The sequence below is a fragment of the Caretta caretta genome, chromosome 17, assembly GCF_965140235.1.
Source record: "Caretta caretta isolate rCarCar2 chromosome 17, rCarCar1.hap1, whole genome shotgun sequence".
Taxonomy (NCBI): domain Eukaryota; kingdom Metazoa; phylum Chordata; order Testudines; family Cheloniidae; genus Caretta; species Caretta caretta.
The window spans coordinates 10,949,149-10,966,189 of NC_134222.1; the positions used below are offsets into that span (position 1 = coordinate 10,949,149).

At 42.3% G+C, this 17,041-nt stretch overlaps 1 protein-coding gene across 6 annotated transcripts in view; it reads left to right on the forward strand.

Annotated features, from left to right (window-relative positions):
- RAP1GAP2 (RAP1 GTPase activating protein 2) overlaps positions 1-17,041 on the forward strand; it is a 253,052-nt gene that overhangs the window by 178,505 nt on the left and 57,506 nt on the right. Inside the window, exon 1 of one of the 6 annotated variants that reach the window (XM_048824058.2) lies at positions 15,573-15,726. The exons of the other annotated variants lie outside the window; for them this stretch is intronic. Coding sequence (XP_048680015.2) covers positions 15,574-15,726 — 153 coding nt within the window. The 5' untranslated portion in view covers position 15,573. Of the gene's footprint in view, positions 1-15,572; positions 15,727-17,041 lie in introns of those variants that run through there. 6 annotated transcript variants of the gene reach the window in all.

Below are 17,041 nucleotides of genomic sequence, written 5' to 3' on the forward strand. Positions count from 1 at the left end.
ATTTGTTAATATTTAGTTGTCTGCCTTCATGTGATGTAATTGAATGGGACTCTCTTTTGTTTGACTGTCTTCAGTTCCTACCAATACTTTACTGTCCAAATCTCGCCTTAGGTTAGGGGTGCAGGCACTAATTTTATTTTAAAACATTGCAGCCATATGAATAATAGGCTTTATGGGATTATTTTATTGTTTATTATTTGTACAGCAGTAATGTCCAGAGATTCCAAACAAGATCAAAATCCTTTTGTGTTAGGTGTGTTAAGTACACATTGCAAGAGATGGTCCCTATATAGGCAAGACAGACAAAGGAAGCATTATTATCCCTTTATTTATCCTTATTTATTATCCCCAGATGGAGAAATGAGTCACAGAGGCTTGTCAAAGGTCATATAGGGAGCCAGGAACTCAATCCAGGTTCCTGAGCCCAAGTCCAATAGAGCTGGCGAACATTTTTAGGCTAAAACTTTTTTCTAATGAGAAATGCAGATTCATTGTCACGGAAACATTTCACAAATGCGTGTCAGTTTTGCCAAATTGTTTATTTAGGGGAAAAAATTGAAATGTTTTGTTCTGACATTTTCTAAATGAAATATTTCAGGTTTTTGGTTCAAAATGCCTTTTTTGGGGGGGGAATGTTACCTAATTTTATTTAGCACCGCCCAAAACCATTTAAAAATGCTTAGACTTGAAATGAAATGTTTCGCTTTGAGTTCAATGAGACGTTTCCTTCGACCCCAAATAATTTTTTTTCAATTTTGTTGAATTGCCAGGGAGCTGAGAAAATCTGTTGTTTGCCCAGCTCTACAGACCAGTGTCTGAGGCACAAGACCATCATTTCTCCTCGATTCATATATAGACCAAGCCTAGTGATGGGCTGACGTGAGGTATAATTTGGCTCTGTATCTTTATGACAAGTTTTATTTACCTACAGACACGTTTCCTTTGGTAACATATTAACTTGTGTGAAACTCTGTCCCATTTGCTGTGCACTTCTTTATAGTTCACACTCCTAATTTTCTGTTTGCCCCCTATGGCTCTCCAGAGGGCTTTGCTAAAGACATGCATACCAAATTAAAGCCGCATTTTATTTAGATTTGGGGGTGTTACCACTGTCAATGCGATACTTCAGAAATAAATGTTTGTACTTTGTACTAGGACATTAATAGGCCCAATAAAATCTTGATGGGACTATAAAAGCTTGTACTGCTTGCCTTGTTTTTTCAGTGCACATTGCCAAGATTCTCATCTGCTGTGTGTCTGAAAAAGATAGCCGTATTCGCATTACTGAGATACCTGTCTCAGTATTAGCAGGATGTTTACATAGGCTAGTGAGATATTGTGGTTGGGATGCACAACCACAGCTGCACTTAGGAATCCCCTATAGCAGTCAGTACAATGGAGCCTTGTTTTGCCTTCTTTTAAGCAGTTCGGAGTTTTTCCCTGTGTGTAAGGACTCCGTTAACTGTCCTGTCTTTTAGAAGGAGGAGAGTACACTCAATGACTTTTGGAATTGCTCCTGTGGCATGCTCCAGTCAACATGGAAGCACATGTCGCCAGCTTTACAACTAAGGGAGAGTGCTGGGCAAATTCACAGGTTACTGTGACAAATATGGTGACATCCTGCAATATCCTTAAGTTTGGACCTCAACAGTTCTTAAACTTGAAAACCAGCGTGGGGAAAAGTATAGACATTGCCCCATATGTTTGAAATAAAGTGAACTGCCCTAAAACAAATGTGAAAGTCTCCAGCCTTTTTCATGAATTTAAATTCTGATCTGCTCTTGTCACAAACCATGGGCCCCAATCTTACTGTTAAAAAACACAGCTACCACTCTGAAATCTTACTGTTGCGATTTAGGCAAAATTCCCCTAGAAATCACCAAGCAGTTTTGTTTAAGGAAGTACTGCAGGATCAGACCCACTGGCAAGACTGCAGGGTTCCTGTTTCATTGCTGATTATTTGTTTTTATCTTTGTGTAATTAAGGCAATTAAAAGGCGATTAGCGACTTACTGTGCTTTGCAATGAGATTAAAGGATTCCACAATCTTTTACGTAATGTGTGGTTGTCCTTTAAGAAAGGTGAGTCAGAATGTGATGAAAATCTCAAACTCATCTACTCCTAAGTGAAAGTGACGATTCCAGCGTCTGGTCTAAATTATGCATTGTAATCAAGGTCACTGGATTGTGGAAGCAACATACCATGTGAGTGCATTCAATTTGTTAGCAAGCTGCAGGTGGTGGTCTGATTTGATTTTTTTGCTGGCATGCCAGGAAGCTTCAGAAATGCCAAATGTTCATAAAAACAAAAGGGATGTTGTCTTCAAATCTAAATTGAAAGAGCATTTTATGGACTTCTTTATATGTGTGTGTTATGACCTGCTTTGTGAAGAAGGGTTGCTGCTTTGTTCTCATCACATGTTTCCCTCTGTGGGTTTATAAGCTTTTTTTGTGTGTGTTTTGTTTTTACTCAAGTTTGGAGATGAGCCCATAATGGCCTTGTCATAAATATAAAGGGAAGGGTAACCACCTTTCTGTCCACAGAACTATAAAATCCCTCCTGGCCAGAGGCAAAACCCTTTCACCTGTAAAGGGTTAAGAAGCTAAGGTAACCTTGCTGCCACCTGACCCAAAATGACCAATGAGGGGACAAGATACTTTCAAAGCTGGGGACAGGGGAACAAAGGGTTCTGGCTGTCTGTGTGATGCTTTTGCCGGGAACAGATCAGGAATGTAAGCCTTACAACTCCTGTTAGTTAGTAAGTAATCTAGCTAGAAAATGCGTTAGATTTTCTTTTGTTTAATGGCTGGTAAAATAAGCTGTGCTGGAGGGAATGTATATTCCTATTTTTGTGTCTTTTTGTAACTTAAGGTTTTGCCTAGGGGGATTCTCTATGTTTTGAATCTGATTACCCTGTAAGGTATTTATCATCCTGATTTTACAGAGGTGATTCTTTTACTTTTTCTTTAATTAAAATTCTTCTTTTAAGAACCTGATTGATTTTTCATTGTTCATAAGATCCAAGGGTTTGGGTCTGTGTTCACCTGTACCAATTGGTGAGGATTATTATCAAGCCTTCCCCAGAAAAGGGGGTGTAGGGCTTGGGGGGATATTTTGGGGGGAAGATGTCTCCAAGTGGTCTCTTTCCCTGTTCTTTGTTTAAAACACTTGGTGGTGGCAGCATACTGTTCAAGGACAAGGCAAAGTTTGTACTTTGGGGAAATTTTTAACCTAAGCTGGTAAGAATAAGCTTAGGGGGTCTTTCATGCAGGTCCCCACATCTGTACCCTAGAGTTCAGAGTGGGGAAGGAACCTTGACAGGCCTAGAGGAATGTTTTAGGAATTTTAAATTCCATCACTCAAATGAAGGGCCAGGAAGGATAGTCTTGTTAAAATACTGGACAGGGAAAGATATCTGAGTTCAGTCCCTACCTCTGCCTGAGAAGATGTGTGTTCAAGCCTTGGCTCTGCCATGGACTTTATGCGTCACATGGGGTAAATCACTTAGCACCTGATTCTGCCGCACTTACATTGAAGGTGATGGAACTACACACAGAATGAGAACTACTCAGCACGAGAGATCACCTAATACAAAGGTTAAGCTGATATTTTTGAATCTCTAAAAGTTTTAATAGTACCCACCTCTTACAGTTGCTATTCATCAGTGGATTGTAAAGCGCTTTACAAAGTAAGCAAGCATCATTATCCCCATTTTACAGATGGGAAAACTAAGGCACAGAGTGCTGAAGGGACTGCCCAAAGTCACCCAGCAGGCCAGTGGCAGAGCTGGGAATAGAATCAGCTCTCCTGAGTCCCACTCCCGGGATCTATCCACTAGGCAACACCACCTCGCTTTTTCATGGGGCGGTTTGAGATGAAGGTTCACACTGGCCTTTGCTTATAGATACAATGATTGCCCACCTCTAATGCCTCCATTTATATATCTATGAAGTAAGGACAAGGATACTCATCTACTTCACAGGGAGCGTGTGAGGCTTAATTAGGGTATATAAAGTTTTTTAAAATCCTCTGGTTAAAGCAGCGTTGTTATGGCCCTCTTTAATAGTTTTATTTTATGAAAAAATAAAGACAGAGTCCATGAGAAGTACAGCCAGATCCTCAGTGAGTGTAAAACATCAAAGCTTCCCTGGTGTCAGTGGACCTGCCTTGGTTTACATCCACTGAAGAACTGGCCCGTAATACCTTACATTTACACAGCACCTTTCTTTTCAAGGATCCCACATTGTTGCACAGCCCAGAATTCTGCTCCTGGAGTCTTTGGGCAAGCACATCTCCCACGGCAGTGTCAAACTGTTTCATTATGACACAAACAGGAGACACTTTGATCTAGAAAAGAAGCAGATAGAAGCATCCTAAGTAGCAGTTGCCCATAATGATTTTAAAAATAAAATAAAACATGTCAGCTATGTCATATTATTATGAAATAATGTAAAAATAATAACAATAAAATAAGGAAAATATAAATGTAAATATAAATAAATGTAAAAATAATAAAAATGAGAACATCCATAAAATAAAATGTGAAATAAAATTCCAAAGGTTCGAAAGAAGTTTTGAAAGAAAATTGCAATATTTTCTGAAACAATGACAAAAGTTTTGATTTTTCTTTTCTTTTCGTTGAGAAAGAGGCATGGTCAAAATTGACCAGGTCTTCAGAATCTTCTGATTTTGACAAAAAATTGTATTTTCTGTTTAAAAAAAAAAAAGTTTTGACCAGCTGTGCTGTTGACTTCAGTTTGGGGTGGTGGGTGCTCTGATCTCTGAAAGTTAAACCCTGGGAACTGAATTCAGCAATGCTCTTTGTACCCTGTGTGTAATCATTTTTACAGTGCAATATGGAAGCAGCAAAACCACTTGGCAGACACTGTTTTCCCCTGTTCTCCCACTCTCTCACTTTCTGTGACTCACTGCTTCCCTGCCTGCCCTTTCACTGAGCAGAGTTTATAGCCTCACTGTCACTAGTGTTCTTTTGTGAGGGGGGGTGGTGGTGGTAGGGTGTGTGTGTATGGTGGGGAAGAACTGTAATTTCCAGCTGCAGAATGTAGGTCATTCGCCTTCCAGACCTGGCATCCGAGGCAAAAATAACAATTTGTTCTCTTGGAGCCCAGTGTGTGCTCCCTCTACAACCTGCTGAGCACCCTGGACTCCTGGGGAGGAAGAACTACAGATCTAAGAGACGAGGGTGAGTTGCAGACTGGAAATGAGATGTATATTTTTAACAGTGAGAGTAATTAACCATTGGAACAATTTACCAATGCTTGTGGTGGATGCTCCATCACTAACAATTTTTCAGTCAAGATTAGAGGTTTTCCTAAAAGGTCTGCTCTAGGAATTGTTTTGGGGAAGTTCTTTGGCCTGTATTATATAGCAGGTCAGACTAGATGATCCCAACAGTGTCTTCTTGCCTTGGAATCTCTGACTTTTCAAGCCCTTGGGTCTCGAATTCTTCCAGCACATGTGGTTGACTAAGCTGTTTTTTGAAAGCCAAGCCTCTGCTTTGCCTAAAGTACTGGTGAAAATATTGAATGGCTTTCTCAACTGCTTGGGCTGGCACAGTATTCCTGTCAAACCCCCCATCCACCCACACTTCACGTGAAAAGATTTGTGTGTTTTCATGACCTCCACCTTGTGGGAAAGAGAGCTGGTTAGCCTGAAAGCTTGCAATGTCACTCTGGGGCTGAGTCAGGGCAATTAGCCTGTGCGCACCACATTTGCTGCCAGGATTTCTGTGTTCCTGAAGTATTTATTTAGGTAATAATTAAAGTGGGGGGTGGAGGGGGAATCAAGTTGTTGTTGCCGGTAACTGGATCCCTAGAGGATAGCTTGAAATGGAAGCACCAAGCAATGAGGTGAATAACAGATTGCTTCTCTGCAGTTAACAGAGTCAGCTCCTGGGTTCACGTAGCGCAAGTGTGAGCAGCCCTACTGCAAAGCCATATTTGAGTTCCTGTTTCCTCACTGGTCCTAGGCTCCACAGGTCCCCTGTGTGTGTCTCTCTGAATTCTGGGGCTCGAGTGAAGACATACCTTCAGAAACTCCTCAGGGCCAGGAACGTTTTGCTTAATTGTAATGTGCCAAGCATTTGCAAAGCATCATAGAAAGAATTAATAATCATTAAACCGTGTTCATGTTCTTTCCTGCTAACTTGCTGAAGCAATATCCCTAACAAAAATCTCTCTCCAGGCAAAATGCTATGGAACATTTGTCTTCAGAGACCACACTCCACTGCTGGCATTATTGGGGGTACACGTTCCCCATGAGTGTGAATTACCTAAAAGGTGAGGGAGGAGAGAGATCACAAATTGATTAGTAACTGAGTATTGCTATCTTTGAAGATTGGTATGGTAATGGAAAGAGTGACAAGAGGTTCCTGATTAATGAAGGACTAATTTTTTGTGCATTGGAACAGACATCAGGGTGAAGTTGTTTCATGGTTTAAAGGTCATGCTGTGTGTTCCCCTGTGTGAAATGAAATAAGGGCGAGATTGACATAAACACTATAGTATAGCGTAATGACTAGGGACCACCCTTGTTAGTCACATGATGGGATCATAATCTCAACTTTCATTTAAAAATAAATAGGATTCCTAGCCCTCAGAAAAAGCTTGAAAATATGGCCAAACTGTAACTGATGCCTGAGTCTGCAAACAAACTGAAACATTAGCTCCCATTCATCTTAACTGAAACCTGCTACCAACCTCAGAAAAGGTAGGGTCATGGCACAGGAATGGGACTATAGTGTCGCTTGCGGCTACAGTCCCTGTTGCCTTAATTCAGCCCTGATTATGATTCTTTGAGGTGTATGGATACCGATGTCTTAGTTAGGTTATTTTGTCATAGGCAGTGTAATGTATCCTGCACATTATAGGCACATGTTCCATTACGATTTGTTCGTATTGCTAGTCTTTCAATAATGAGCAACTGTAGTTTGTGTTTAATAGAGCTAATAGAAAAACAGAATTTCCTTGCCACAGGAAATGTCTATACTTCAACATTTGTTTTCATCCCAAATTGGGCCAAAATGTCCGAATGTTGACATTTTTCACAGGATGAAATGTTTAGAAAAACTTCACTTTGGAAAATGTCAAAATGTTTTTATTGATGTTTTCAATTGAAACGAAACATCTCAACAGTTCCCACATAAAAATATTTTGTTTGTTTCGGTTTGTTGACTTAAAATTAAATGTTTTTTTTTTTCCAGACACAAAGTTCAGCTGAAATTGATCTTTTCTTGTGGAAAATTTTGATATAGGCAAAACCTGATTTTCTGAATGGAAAAGGTTTTGTTAGAAAATTTTCAACCAGCCTTTGTGGTTAATAATAAAGCGTGACTGGGATATTATCATACCTTTTAAGCTGGCTTCGTTTTTACAGGTACCATACTTAGGCATTGTCTGGCAGCATTAGTCTCTGTAATTCATATATACATTATGTAATAAGGCATAAAATAGTCTGTCCCATAATAGTCATAATCATTACAAACAAGAATGATCATTCTGAAGCAAGGTGGAAGAATATCCATCAAATTCAGCTACACCATAATGGAATCTAATGACAAGCTAACAATCATTAGCAAGTAGGATCTGGGTTCATTTGCACACTGAAAATACATTGTGGCTGCTAAGGTGGTTATATTTATTTATTTATTCATTTATTCAAACTTCTTCCCCCCCCCCCCACTCGCTTTGATTTAAGTGATGGACGCTAATGTAAGAAGTGACATTGTGGATCCTAAAAATGCTTCCTAAAAAAAATTAGTGGTTATGAAAGATGATGGGTGGATTGCACTGGAAACTGATGTCATCTGCTTATTCACAGAAAAGAGGCCTTGATTCAGCAAAACACGAAAGCACACACTTAAATAATATGCTGAATAAGGCTGGACTTTAATACATGCTTAAATTTAGGCGTGTGGTTAAGCCTCTTGCTGAATTCGGGCCATATACTGTATGGTTAGCAGCAGTAGAAACTTTTCTCATGGCACCCAAGCTAATGTAAATCAACCGAGAGCCAGAGGGAACTCCCTAGGTGTGAACGTACTTCAGTCTCTGTAGTTACGTGTTCAAACGTAATGTGGATATACACTAAATTCCATATACATTATGGGGGAGAAGGGTGTCTTTCCTAGGAGACCTTAAAAGTTGATGCTCTGTCTGCTGGAATACCTTCTAGGAGTCCGTGCAGTCCAAAAACCTGTCTCCAACTGCATGAGAGGAGGAAACTCCACCGTAAATGGTTATGGGAGAGAAAGAGAAAGTTACTGACTGATGCATGCCCTGAAGTGTGAGGGTTTATATTTCTTCGTAAGCTTTATTTTTTAACATTTACTATTAAAACTCTGCATACTTTAGTTATCCATATATATTTCCAATCCTCCCTTTTAATCACTGAGGTACTGTACTTTTCTTTTTTTTTTTGGTACGGGCAGGGGGTTTTGCCTTGGTGGCATTGGTCAAAATGTGTCAGTTTCCAATAACGTGGTATGTTGTCTGCCTGGGTGAGGCCTTTCACCCCAGAGGTGGCTGCATTTCAGCAATGGGTGAAGTGGTTCCTGTATATTTTGGTTCTGACACTTTGAGATGAAAGGTGCTATATAAATGTAAGAAATTGAAGTCTTCAGTATATCATAATTGCGCAGAATTTGTTTCTGATCTTCCGCTGTTCTATGTTATTGTTAATTCTTATGATTATTATTATTACTTCTATTGTAAATTATAATTATCTTCCTCACTACCAAATGGGGAATACAAACACATTTAACAATGGTCCTTGTCAAATTACATGTTATGGGTATTTGTTTATCAATCTGTTACATACAGGGCATGATTCATGCAGACTAGAATTACACTTACATTGAGTGTTATGCATTCTTGATTGCCAGCAAATGCAGACTGGATTGATTTAATTTGATGCTGAGGAGAAAGAGTGGGGAAATTATGAGCTGTTGCTATTAACACTGTCGGAACTATCTGAAGCTGGAAATACTGGAATGTGAGTATAATTGAACTTTTACAATTGAGGCAACTTGAAGAAAGAGAACAAAGAAGGAAAAGACCTTTACTTAGTAAGTTTCTATTCTTGTTGTTATGGAGCATGGATTCTTTGTATTTTAATGAGTTACTTTCCTAACAACCCAGTTCCTCTATCTGTCCGTCCCTATAGCAAAGTGACCAGCCTGCATTTGGGACATCAAAGCCTGTTCTCATAGAAACGACTGGGAAAGGAAAAATTTGGTATTGGAGACAGCTGTTTCTCAGACAGAATTCCCATTGAGGTCAATGCAGCTGCTGTTGGAGTTACTCCAGGCGTATGCAGTGTAAGAAAAAGGAGAGTCAAGCCCCATGTGCCTTCTTCTGGGAGAAGGTTGGAGTTCCCTCACAAACAGCCACTTCATTCAAAAATACTAATAAGAAACCATGCGAAAATTCTCTGGATTTCCATTTGGATATGGAGCTAGTTTCCCCCAGACCATATGGGGGTGTGTGTGGATTTCACTTTGATGGAGGGAAAGAGGCATTACCATTGCATGACGCTCCTTGGATTTTCAGTAGGGAGAGGAGCTTTAGATTGTAGTCAAGACTTCATAGGACTGATGCTGGGTGCTGGAGAGGCCCATGTGCTGAATTAATATTTCCTTTGGCTGTTCTGGTTATACCCAATATGCCTAGACAAAGCGACCCACTTTGGGGGCTGCACTGGGCCCCAGTGGGCCCCCCTTGTGGATAGGAGGTTACAGTTTCTTTAGGTGGCCCCGACCTTCCCCGTGGACTTTGTGACTTTGTGTATCCTGCCACCTCAGAGAAGCTGTATGGTCTAGTGGTTAGGATGCTGGACCGGGGTTCAGAAAACCCAAGTTCTATTCCGAGCTCTGCCAGTGACCTGCTCTGTGACCCTGATAGTTTGCTTCTCCTTCTCTTTGTCTGTTTAGATTGTAAGCTCTTCTGGCGTGGGACTGTGTCTCACTGTATGTTTGTAAATTGCCTCGCACAATGGGGCCCCACTCTTGGTAGCTACTACTGTTATATCTTTCAGGAGAGATTTTTGCATCAAAAGGAAGCCATGGTCTGTAGATGGGAACAATTTGTTGTAGATTATATTTCCTTATGGCCCACTCCAGCCCCTGTTCTGTCAAATAAAAGTTTCCCATTGATTTCAGTAGAAGTTGGTTCAAATCTTTAATGAGTGTGAACTTTCCATGCAATTAGCCTGGACTGGTGAATTTAGTAAATAAGCAGAGTCCAGTTTTAATGCAGGTTGGCCACTATATATGGCATAACTCCTGTTGATTGAAGTGGACCAAAGAAATGTGTTGTGGACTCTTGCACTGCTGATATGAACATACTGAATGAATAAACAAGAACACATGGGATGTGGAAATTGCTTTCCAGAACACCAGGTGAAACAAGATGACACTGCTGCATCAGAAGATACCACTCCTCAGTGAGTAATTATTAGTTGCGAGCATATGCAGTAATTTCTGAATCACTCTTTAAATACTCTGTGATCTAGCTGCATATTCATGGCGTTAATTGGTCCCAATCTAATCCAAATTCCCACCGACCATTGTTATAACTGATTATGCAACCATAATTGGCTGGCTTTGTAGGAAGTACCTCTGTTTTGAGGAAGTCCAAAGGCAACTGGCCAGCTGGCTGGCAAAGATGTTGGTTCCTGCTGATGGTACCCAAAGGGACCATCAGAGCTATTAGTTCCTGAATCCATCTCATGTAATTGTAGTTTTCATTATGGTTCAGCAGTATCTTTTTAGCGGTACACTAGAACCTTGTTAATATGCACTATTTATTTATTTATTTATTTATTTATTTAAAATAATAGACACCTATCCAAGGCTCTAGGCAGCCTAACATCAGTAATTATACAATTCAATTAAATCTCATCAGCATTACAATGATCAGTTCCACAGGAATGCAGCCGGCCAGCCACCTCCTCCCTTCATCATGCCCTCAGTCTTTCCAAAAAACAGGTGTCTTTGCAATATACCCGGAAAGTCACCACATTCGAGCTATTTTGGGCCAAGGATGGGAGCAAGTCCCAGAGTCTTGGAGCCCGCACAAAGAACACCCTGCCAGTTGCCCCCACCCCCCACCATTTTATAATGAAGGGTGTCCAGCTTGGGCGCACACACTGACTGCAGCTATGGGGGTGTCCTTTCTAAAGTGCACTAACGTGTTGCACATTAATAGGTCCATGCAGACCTTGCTGGTGTGCACTAAAGGTTCCCTTGTGCACTCTAATGTAGCACTGTTTGAAGCAGTACTATATGTATACAGAAAAAGAGAGCCCCCAAAACCTCTGATTTGTTGACATCTTCCTAGAACTCAAAAATGGCTAAAAATAAATCCCAAACCATGAAATCAGTGAACTCCGAAAACCAGAAACCGTAATTGTACATCATAACCAAAACCTTACATGCTGCTTGGAGACCCTTGGACAGCCAGTGCCATGTCCCAGAGCACTGGTGGCATTTGCTTCAGTGAGATGCTCTGCTCAGTAAGTGAGCCACTATGTTCTGCCCCAGCTTCAGTCTGTGAATGGGTTTGAGATGTAGCCCTGTGTACAGCACATTACAACAGTCGAATCTTGAGATGACGGAGGCATGGATAACAGTGGCAAGCTCCGCATTCGGAAGGCAAGGTTGTAATCGTCTAGCCAGATGCAGATGGTAAAAAGCTGACAGGGTCAGCTCTGTAATGTGGTCTTCAAACAGCAGCTGGGGGTCTTAACGCATCCCCTAAATTGTGAAGACTAATAACAAATGGCAGCTGTCCTCCTGCAATCAAAGGGACTGATGACATGTCCCAATCACGGCAGGATCCGCTGTGAATTTTGCAAAATATTAAGTGAATAAGCTCAGTAAAAAGAAAAGCCAGGATGATACATGGACAAATGCCCTTTGCTCATTTCCTTTGACAGTTATGCTGTAGTTGGGTATTCATTATTTGTGACAGCACTAATGCCCTGTAGTGCATCTTGTAAAAATAATGAAGTCTTAGTAATTTGGCAACTCACGACTGTTTTTGCTATCAAATCTTTGCTGAGAGGTGGGGAAAGATGGCTACTTTTTTGTGCAGATTGGGTAAACTGTGTGGACTAGAGATGACTGGATTAGGGGTGGTTAGAATGTATTTTGCTTCAGTAGTTATTCCTAAATTTCAGAGTAGCAGCCGGGTTAGTCTCGTTTAGATGCCTAGGTGTGACGCTGACAGACCGGCCAACCTGTGTATGACCTGTAACAATTTAACAGGCGGCGTTATAATTGTAATGAAGACAATCTACTTGTATGTGAATTTCAAAGAGACGTGCTAGACTAGCAGTCATCAATGCATTCATTTGTAGTCCTAGAAATTAAGGGTAGATGCTATGTGTATTTGTCTGTGTTTACCTATATCTTGTTAGAAGTTTAACAATGTAACCAGATTAGCTTGTAGATGCTAATTCCCTTTCATGTCTTAACTGCCTTAATTATATATGTGACTGTGTCCAGTTAATCTTAAATCAAAGATGTAAGATATTGCAGAAAACTGATAATATTGTCTTCAGCGTAACTATGCATGTTATAATGGAGGACCAACTAATTGCCTTATGTGAATGAGTGTAACTAGTTTACCTGTGTATGCACAGGAACTAGAAAAAAAGGCAATGGTCCACAGGCGACCTGAACTGCCTGGTCTTCCTCGGGGGAAGGCGCTGCTGCAACAGTTTCTGTGAGGAGGCTTGTCAGCTTGCTGGACAAGCTATAAAAGAGAAACCTCAGGCCTGATCCAGGCATCTCTAGGGTGCTTAAACTTTGAACAGGGAAAGTGTAAGCCGTAGGATGGAGATCTTCCAAATAACTATTTGGAATAACCTGGAAAATGCATGGGAAGACTCTTAACAGACTTTACATGAATGCCTTTGGATTCTGACCTGCTGGGGTGATTCCAGAGAGACCTTTACAAGCCAGCTACGTTCCCTGTAAGTGGCGTGGCCTCACAGAACCCTATTTAGCGCTGCGCAGGTGCTCAGGGAACCCACCCAGGGACCAGCTGGGGAAGGGGCACCCCTCCCCCAACCTAGCCCGGACCCCAACCTGCCACAGCCGGATCGTCCCCCTGGCCCTAACTATGCCACGGCCCGGACCTGCTGTAGCAGGGGTGTCCCTACCGCAGCTGGGGTGGTGTGGGCCGGACCCAGCCATGGAGACCCGGCCCAAACAACCTGACTTAGACCCAGCCATGGCGGCCCAGCCCGAACCCAGCTGCGGCTGGGGAGACCTAGCCCGAACCTGGGCGGGGTGGCCCAGCCTGGGCCTGTCACGGGGGCACCCCTCCCCCAAAGCCAGCCCCGGCCCAGACCTATCATGGCCGGGGTGCCTCTCCATGAATGCAGCCCTGGCCCGGACCTGTGGTAGTCGGGGGAGAGGCACCTATCCTGCGGCCTCAGCGCTTTTCCCCACCAGCCCAGGTGCTGCTGCAGGGAGAGAGAGCTGGGGGGAGACCTCTCTCCCTGCCATAGCCCAGGAGCACCCTCCTGCACCCCAAGCCCCATCCAGAGCCCACACCCCCATCTAGAGCCCTCACACCCCTGCACCTCAACCCTCTGCCCCACCCCTGAGCCCCCTCCCACACTCCAAACCTCTTGGCCCCACCCCCGCCACATGAATTTTATGTGCACCGATATGAAGGTGATCATCACCTCCATCTTGCTGCACATCACAAAATTCATTCTGCACATGGGTGGGAAAAATTAGAGGGAACACTGCAAGCCAGCCGTTCTTTCTGTCACTGCTATGATCCTGAACTATGAACACTGGAAATCAGTTGTATGTATATTGATCTTGTAACCATTTGTAACGCTCTTCTTTCTTTTTCCTTTTACTGTGAAATCTTTAGTTTTTAGTTACTACGGGATTGGCATCAGCGTGATCATTGGGTACGATTGAGACTCATATTGACCTGCGGATAAGTGTCCAGTTCTTTGGGATTGGTGAACCTCACATGTGCGGAATCAGGTTTTCAGTAACCCTCACGATATTAGGCTTGGCTGTAATCAGTGTGGTTTTGTTACTGGCTTGGTGAATCTAATTCTAGAGTAAACCCCAGTTTAGGGGATTGTCTGCCCTATTTCTTGCAGTCTGTCCTGAGTGTGGCATTCCCAGTGTGGCCCATTCAGGCACCCGATCACGCCAGGTAATAGGGACACTGTAGACAGATGGATGTGGAAGTACCATAGGATTTCCTGAAAATTGTTCTGAGCGGTGCACCCGTTCACATTCCTTCCAGTTGTGAAAACCAGCTGAAGGCTCTGCCGAGTTTTAAAACTTTTCCTAGCACAATCTGGTTCCCCGCTCATTTGCTATTCAACATACACTGTGCGCTGCCAGCAAAGAAACAGCTGTAGCAGTTAACTCATTCAGAGCAATTATATTTGTCAGATTCTCTACATGCCTTCTAGCTCTGATCTCCTCCTTCACTTCAGTTTCTTTTCCCAGGAATTACAAGGGTGGACAGTTTGTGATTGCTAAGTGCTAAGGATGATGTTCTTTCCTCCCCAGCTAATTAAACCTTTCCAGCATTGGCGCTACTGTCTTAGAGACCTGGCATAGAGTCTGTCCTGTGGATCCATTGAAATGGTGCCCGCATTGTCCCACTACAGCACATGAAGTGGTATTGTCCAAAGTTTAGTGCTGGGAATATGGGGCCAGGGGACCCTGGGGCTTCATTCCTGCCTGTACCACTTTACTCGCAGTATGAGACTGATGATGCTGTCCATCATCACCATGATTACAGATGAGGAGAAAACTCCATGATGGTCTTTGCTATGCAGATTTAATTTAAATGGGAAGCACTTAGATACTATGGTGATGGGTGTCATGGTGACCCTTGAGGCAGATCGATAGACTGGCCAAGTTATATCGCTTTGCTGTGCCTTACTTTACCCACCTGTGAAATGTGTCTAACAACATTGCCCTGCAACTCCCAACTGGGAGATGGATACTGTTCTCATATGGAAGTTGCAAAGTAAATGGGAACGTTTTTTACTGTTACTGCTGTATGTTAGCTGTCATGCATGAACTCAGCCACGCCAAGGCCCAGATCCTGCTCTCAGTTACACTGGTGTAAATGCAGAGTTACCTCCATTGAAGTATGCCAGTGAGATCAGAATGTGGCCAACCAGCTCTGCACGTCCCCTGGTTATTCCCCCCTCCTCATAATCCTGGGATTTTCCCCTCCCCCGATCACTTCAATGTGTGGCTCTACTAAAATGCTACTCCGCTCTTTTAAGTGTCAAATCTACCTGCAGTTTACAGGTTGCCTTGTAAGTGGGTGCGAGTGTCACATCAAAGAAGGACTTTGAATCCATTCCAAGATGTGAGTTTGAGGCAAAGAATTCTTTCTTTTTAAATCCTATAGCATGCTTCCTGCACAACCTGTTTCGGGCACATTGCCTTCTGAGTTGACCCACCCTTTAACACATAAAACAACAGTCCCATCATGTCTCTGACTTGGAGAAACATTAACAAAGGGAGGGGACGGATTTGAGAGAGTTCTGCATGGATGAACAGGCTGGCATCAACTTCAGGAGCTCCTTATTTGATCACAATAAGGAAGTTCAGCAGCAGCAGCTTTCAGTGTGTAGAGTTTTCCCTGGCTGTTGCAAGGAGAGGAATGTTGAGAAGATGATGGATTTCTTAAGGAACTTTTTGGTAAGTGTTGCACTGAAAAGGGGGAGATGTATGCCCCAGTGCATACCATGTGAGATCATTAGCTGCCGTTTTCCAGCATGTCGCACCCCTTCTGGGTGTCATTTACAAGGAGAGTTTCAAACTGGGCATTTGCTAATTACATTTTTCTTCTTCATTAAATCGTTCAGAATCCATGGTACACGTTGACTAAAACCTTACCTGTTTGTGTAACATGGGAGTTAAATAAATAGTGAGCGGTAGCTGATATGGCTATAAACAGTCCGCAGATCGTCTAATGCAGAGAAAAAAGAATACCTGTGTTTTCCTAATAAAATGTAAAAATTAACTCTCTGCATTCTTTACCTTTTCTGTGGTATTGGAGTTTAACTTGAACGGTGTTTAACAGTGGGAGAGTTTTGATTTACAAGTGAAAGAGTGAGCTATGGATTGAAAGATTTTCATTTTGTGCATTTTGCATTTATAAACCCATTACTAGTACAAGTTACTAGACCAGTTTGGCGTGTCTGTGCTAATAATGGAGATTAGTTTCCACTGTGGCATTTTACTTTCAGTAGGTTTTGAGAGGGGCATACGGTAACTTCAGTTCTGGAACACCAGTTGCACAAGAATTGGGGAAGTATAGACTTCCTGAGCTGCTAAAGTTGAAGCTACAGCGGACAGCGTTACATGCTGATAAGAATCACAAAAGTACATTTGTTTTAACTATAACATCAAAGATGGGAAGATTTTATTTGTGCTATAATATGATCAGGCTTAAGGATGCAGAGACATCTAAGAGCTACAGGCATACTGTCCACTTGAATTTTTTTTAGATAAATACTTTCTTAAAAAAATGTATACTCTGCTAGAGCACCACTTTAAAGAGTGGGGGTCAGATCTTGCAACATGGCATTGACTGCTTTGTACTACACTGCTGGTGTATTCTGGCCCTAAATCTGTTCTAACTGGCTCAGGTTGGGTCGTGCCACCTCCATTGATACAGAGGTGATGTAGGACCAGACTCTCAAAAGCACCCACCGTAGGAGCCAGACTTTCAGAAGTGCTCAGCACCCAACATTCACCAGTTGTGGACATTGGACTCTTTGATAACCTGGCTTCAGGGGACTCTTTTGCCACTCTGACAATGCAGCACTGTAAAAATAGGCAAGGCTGGGTTTGCCCCGAAGTTGTTCCATTCCTTGGCTGTGCTAATAGCTTCTTGTTACCTTCACAGCCTGGAGTAAATTAGAGCAACCCTTGGGCTACTATTATAGTGAAAATTGTCCTATGGCAAATATGTTTTCTCTAAAGGATCATACAAAATTTGTTTGTTTTC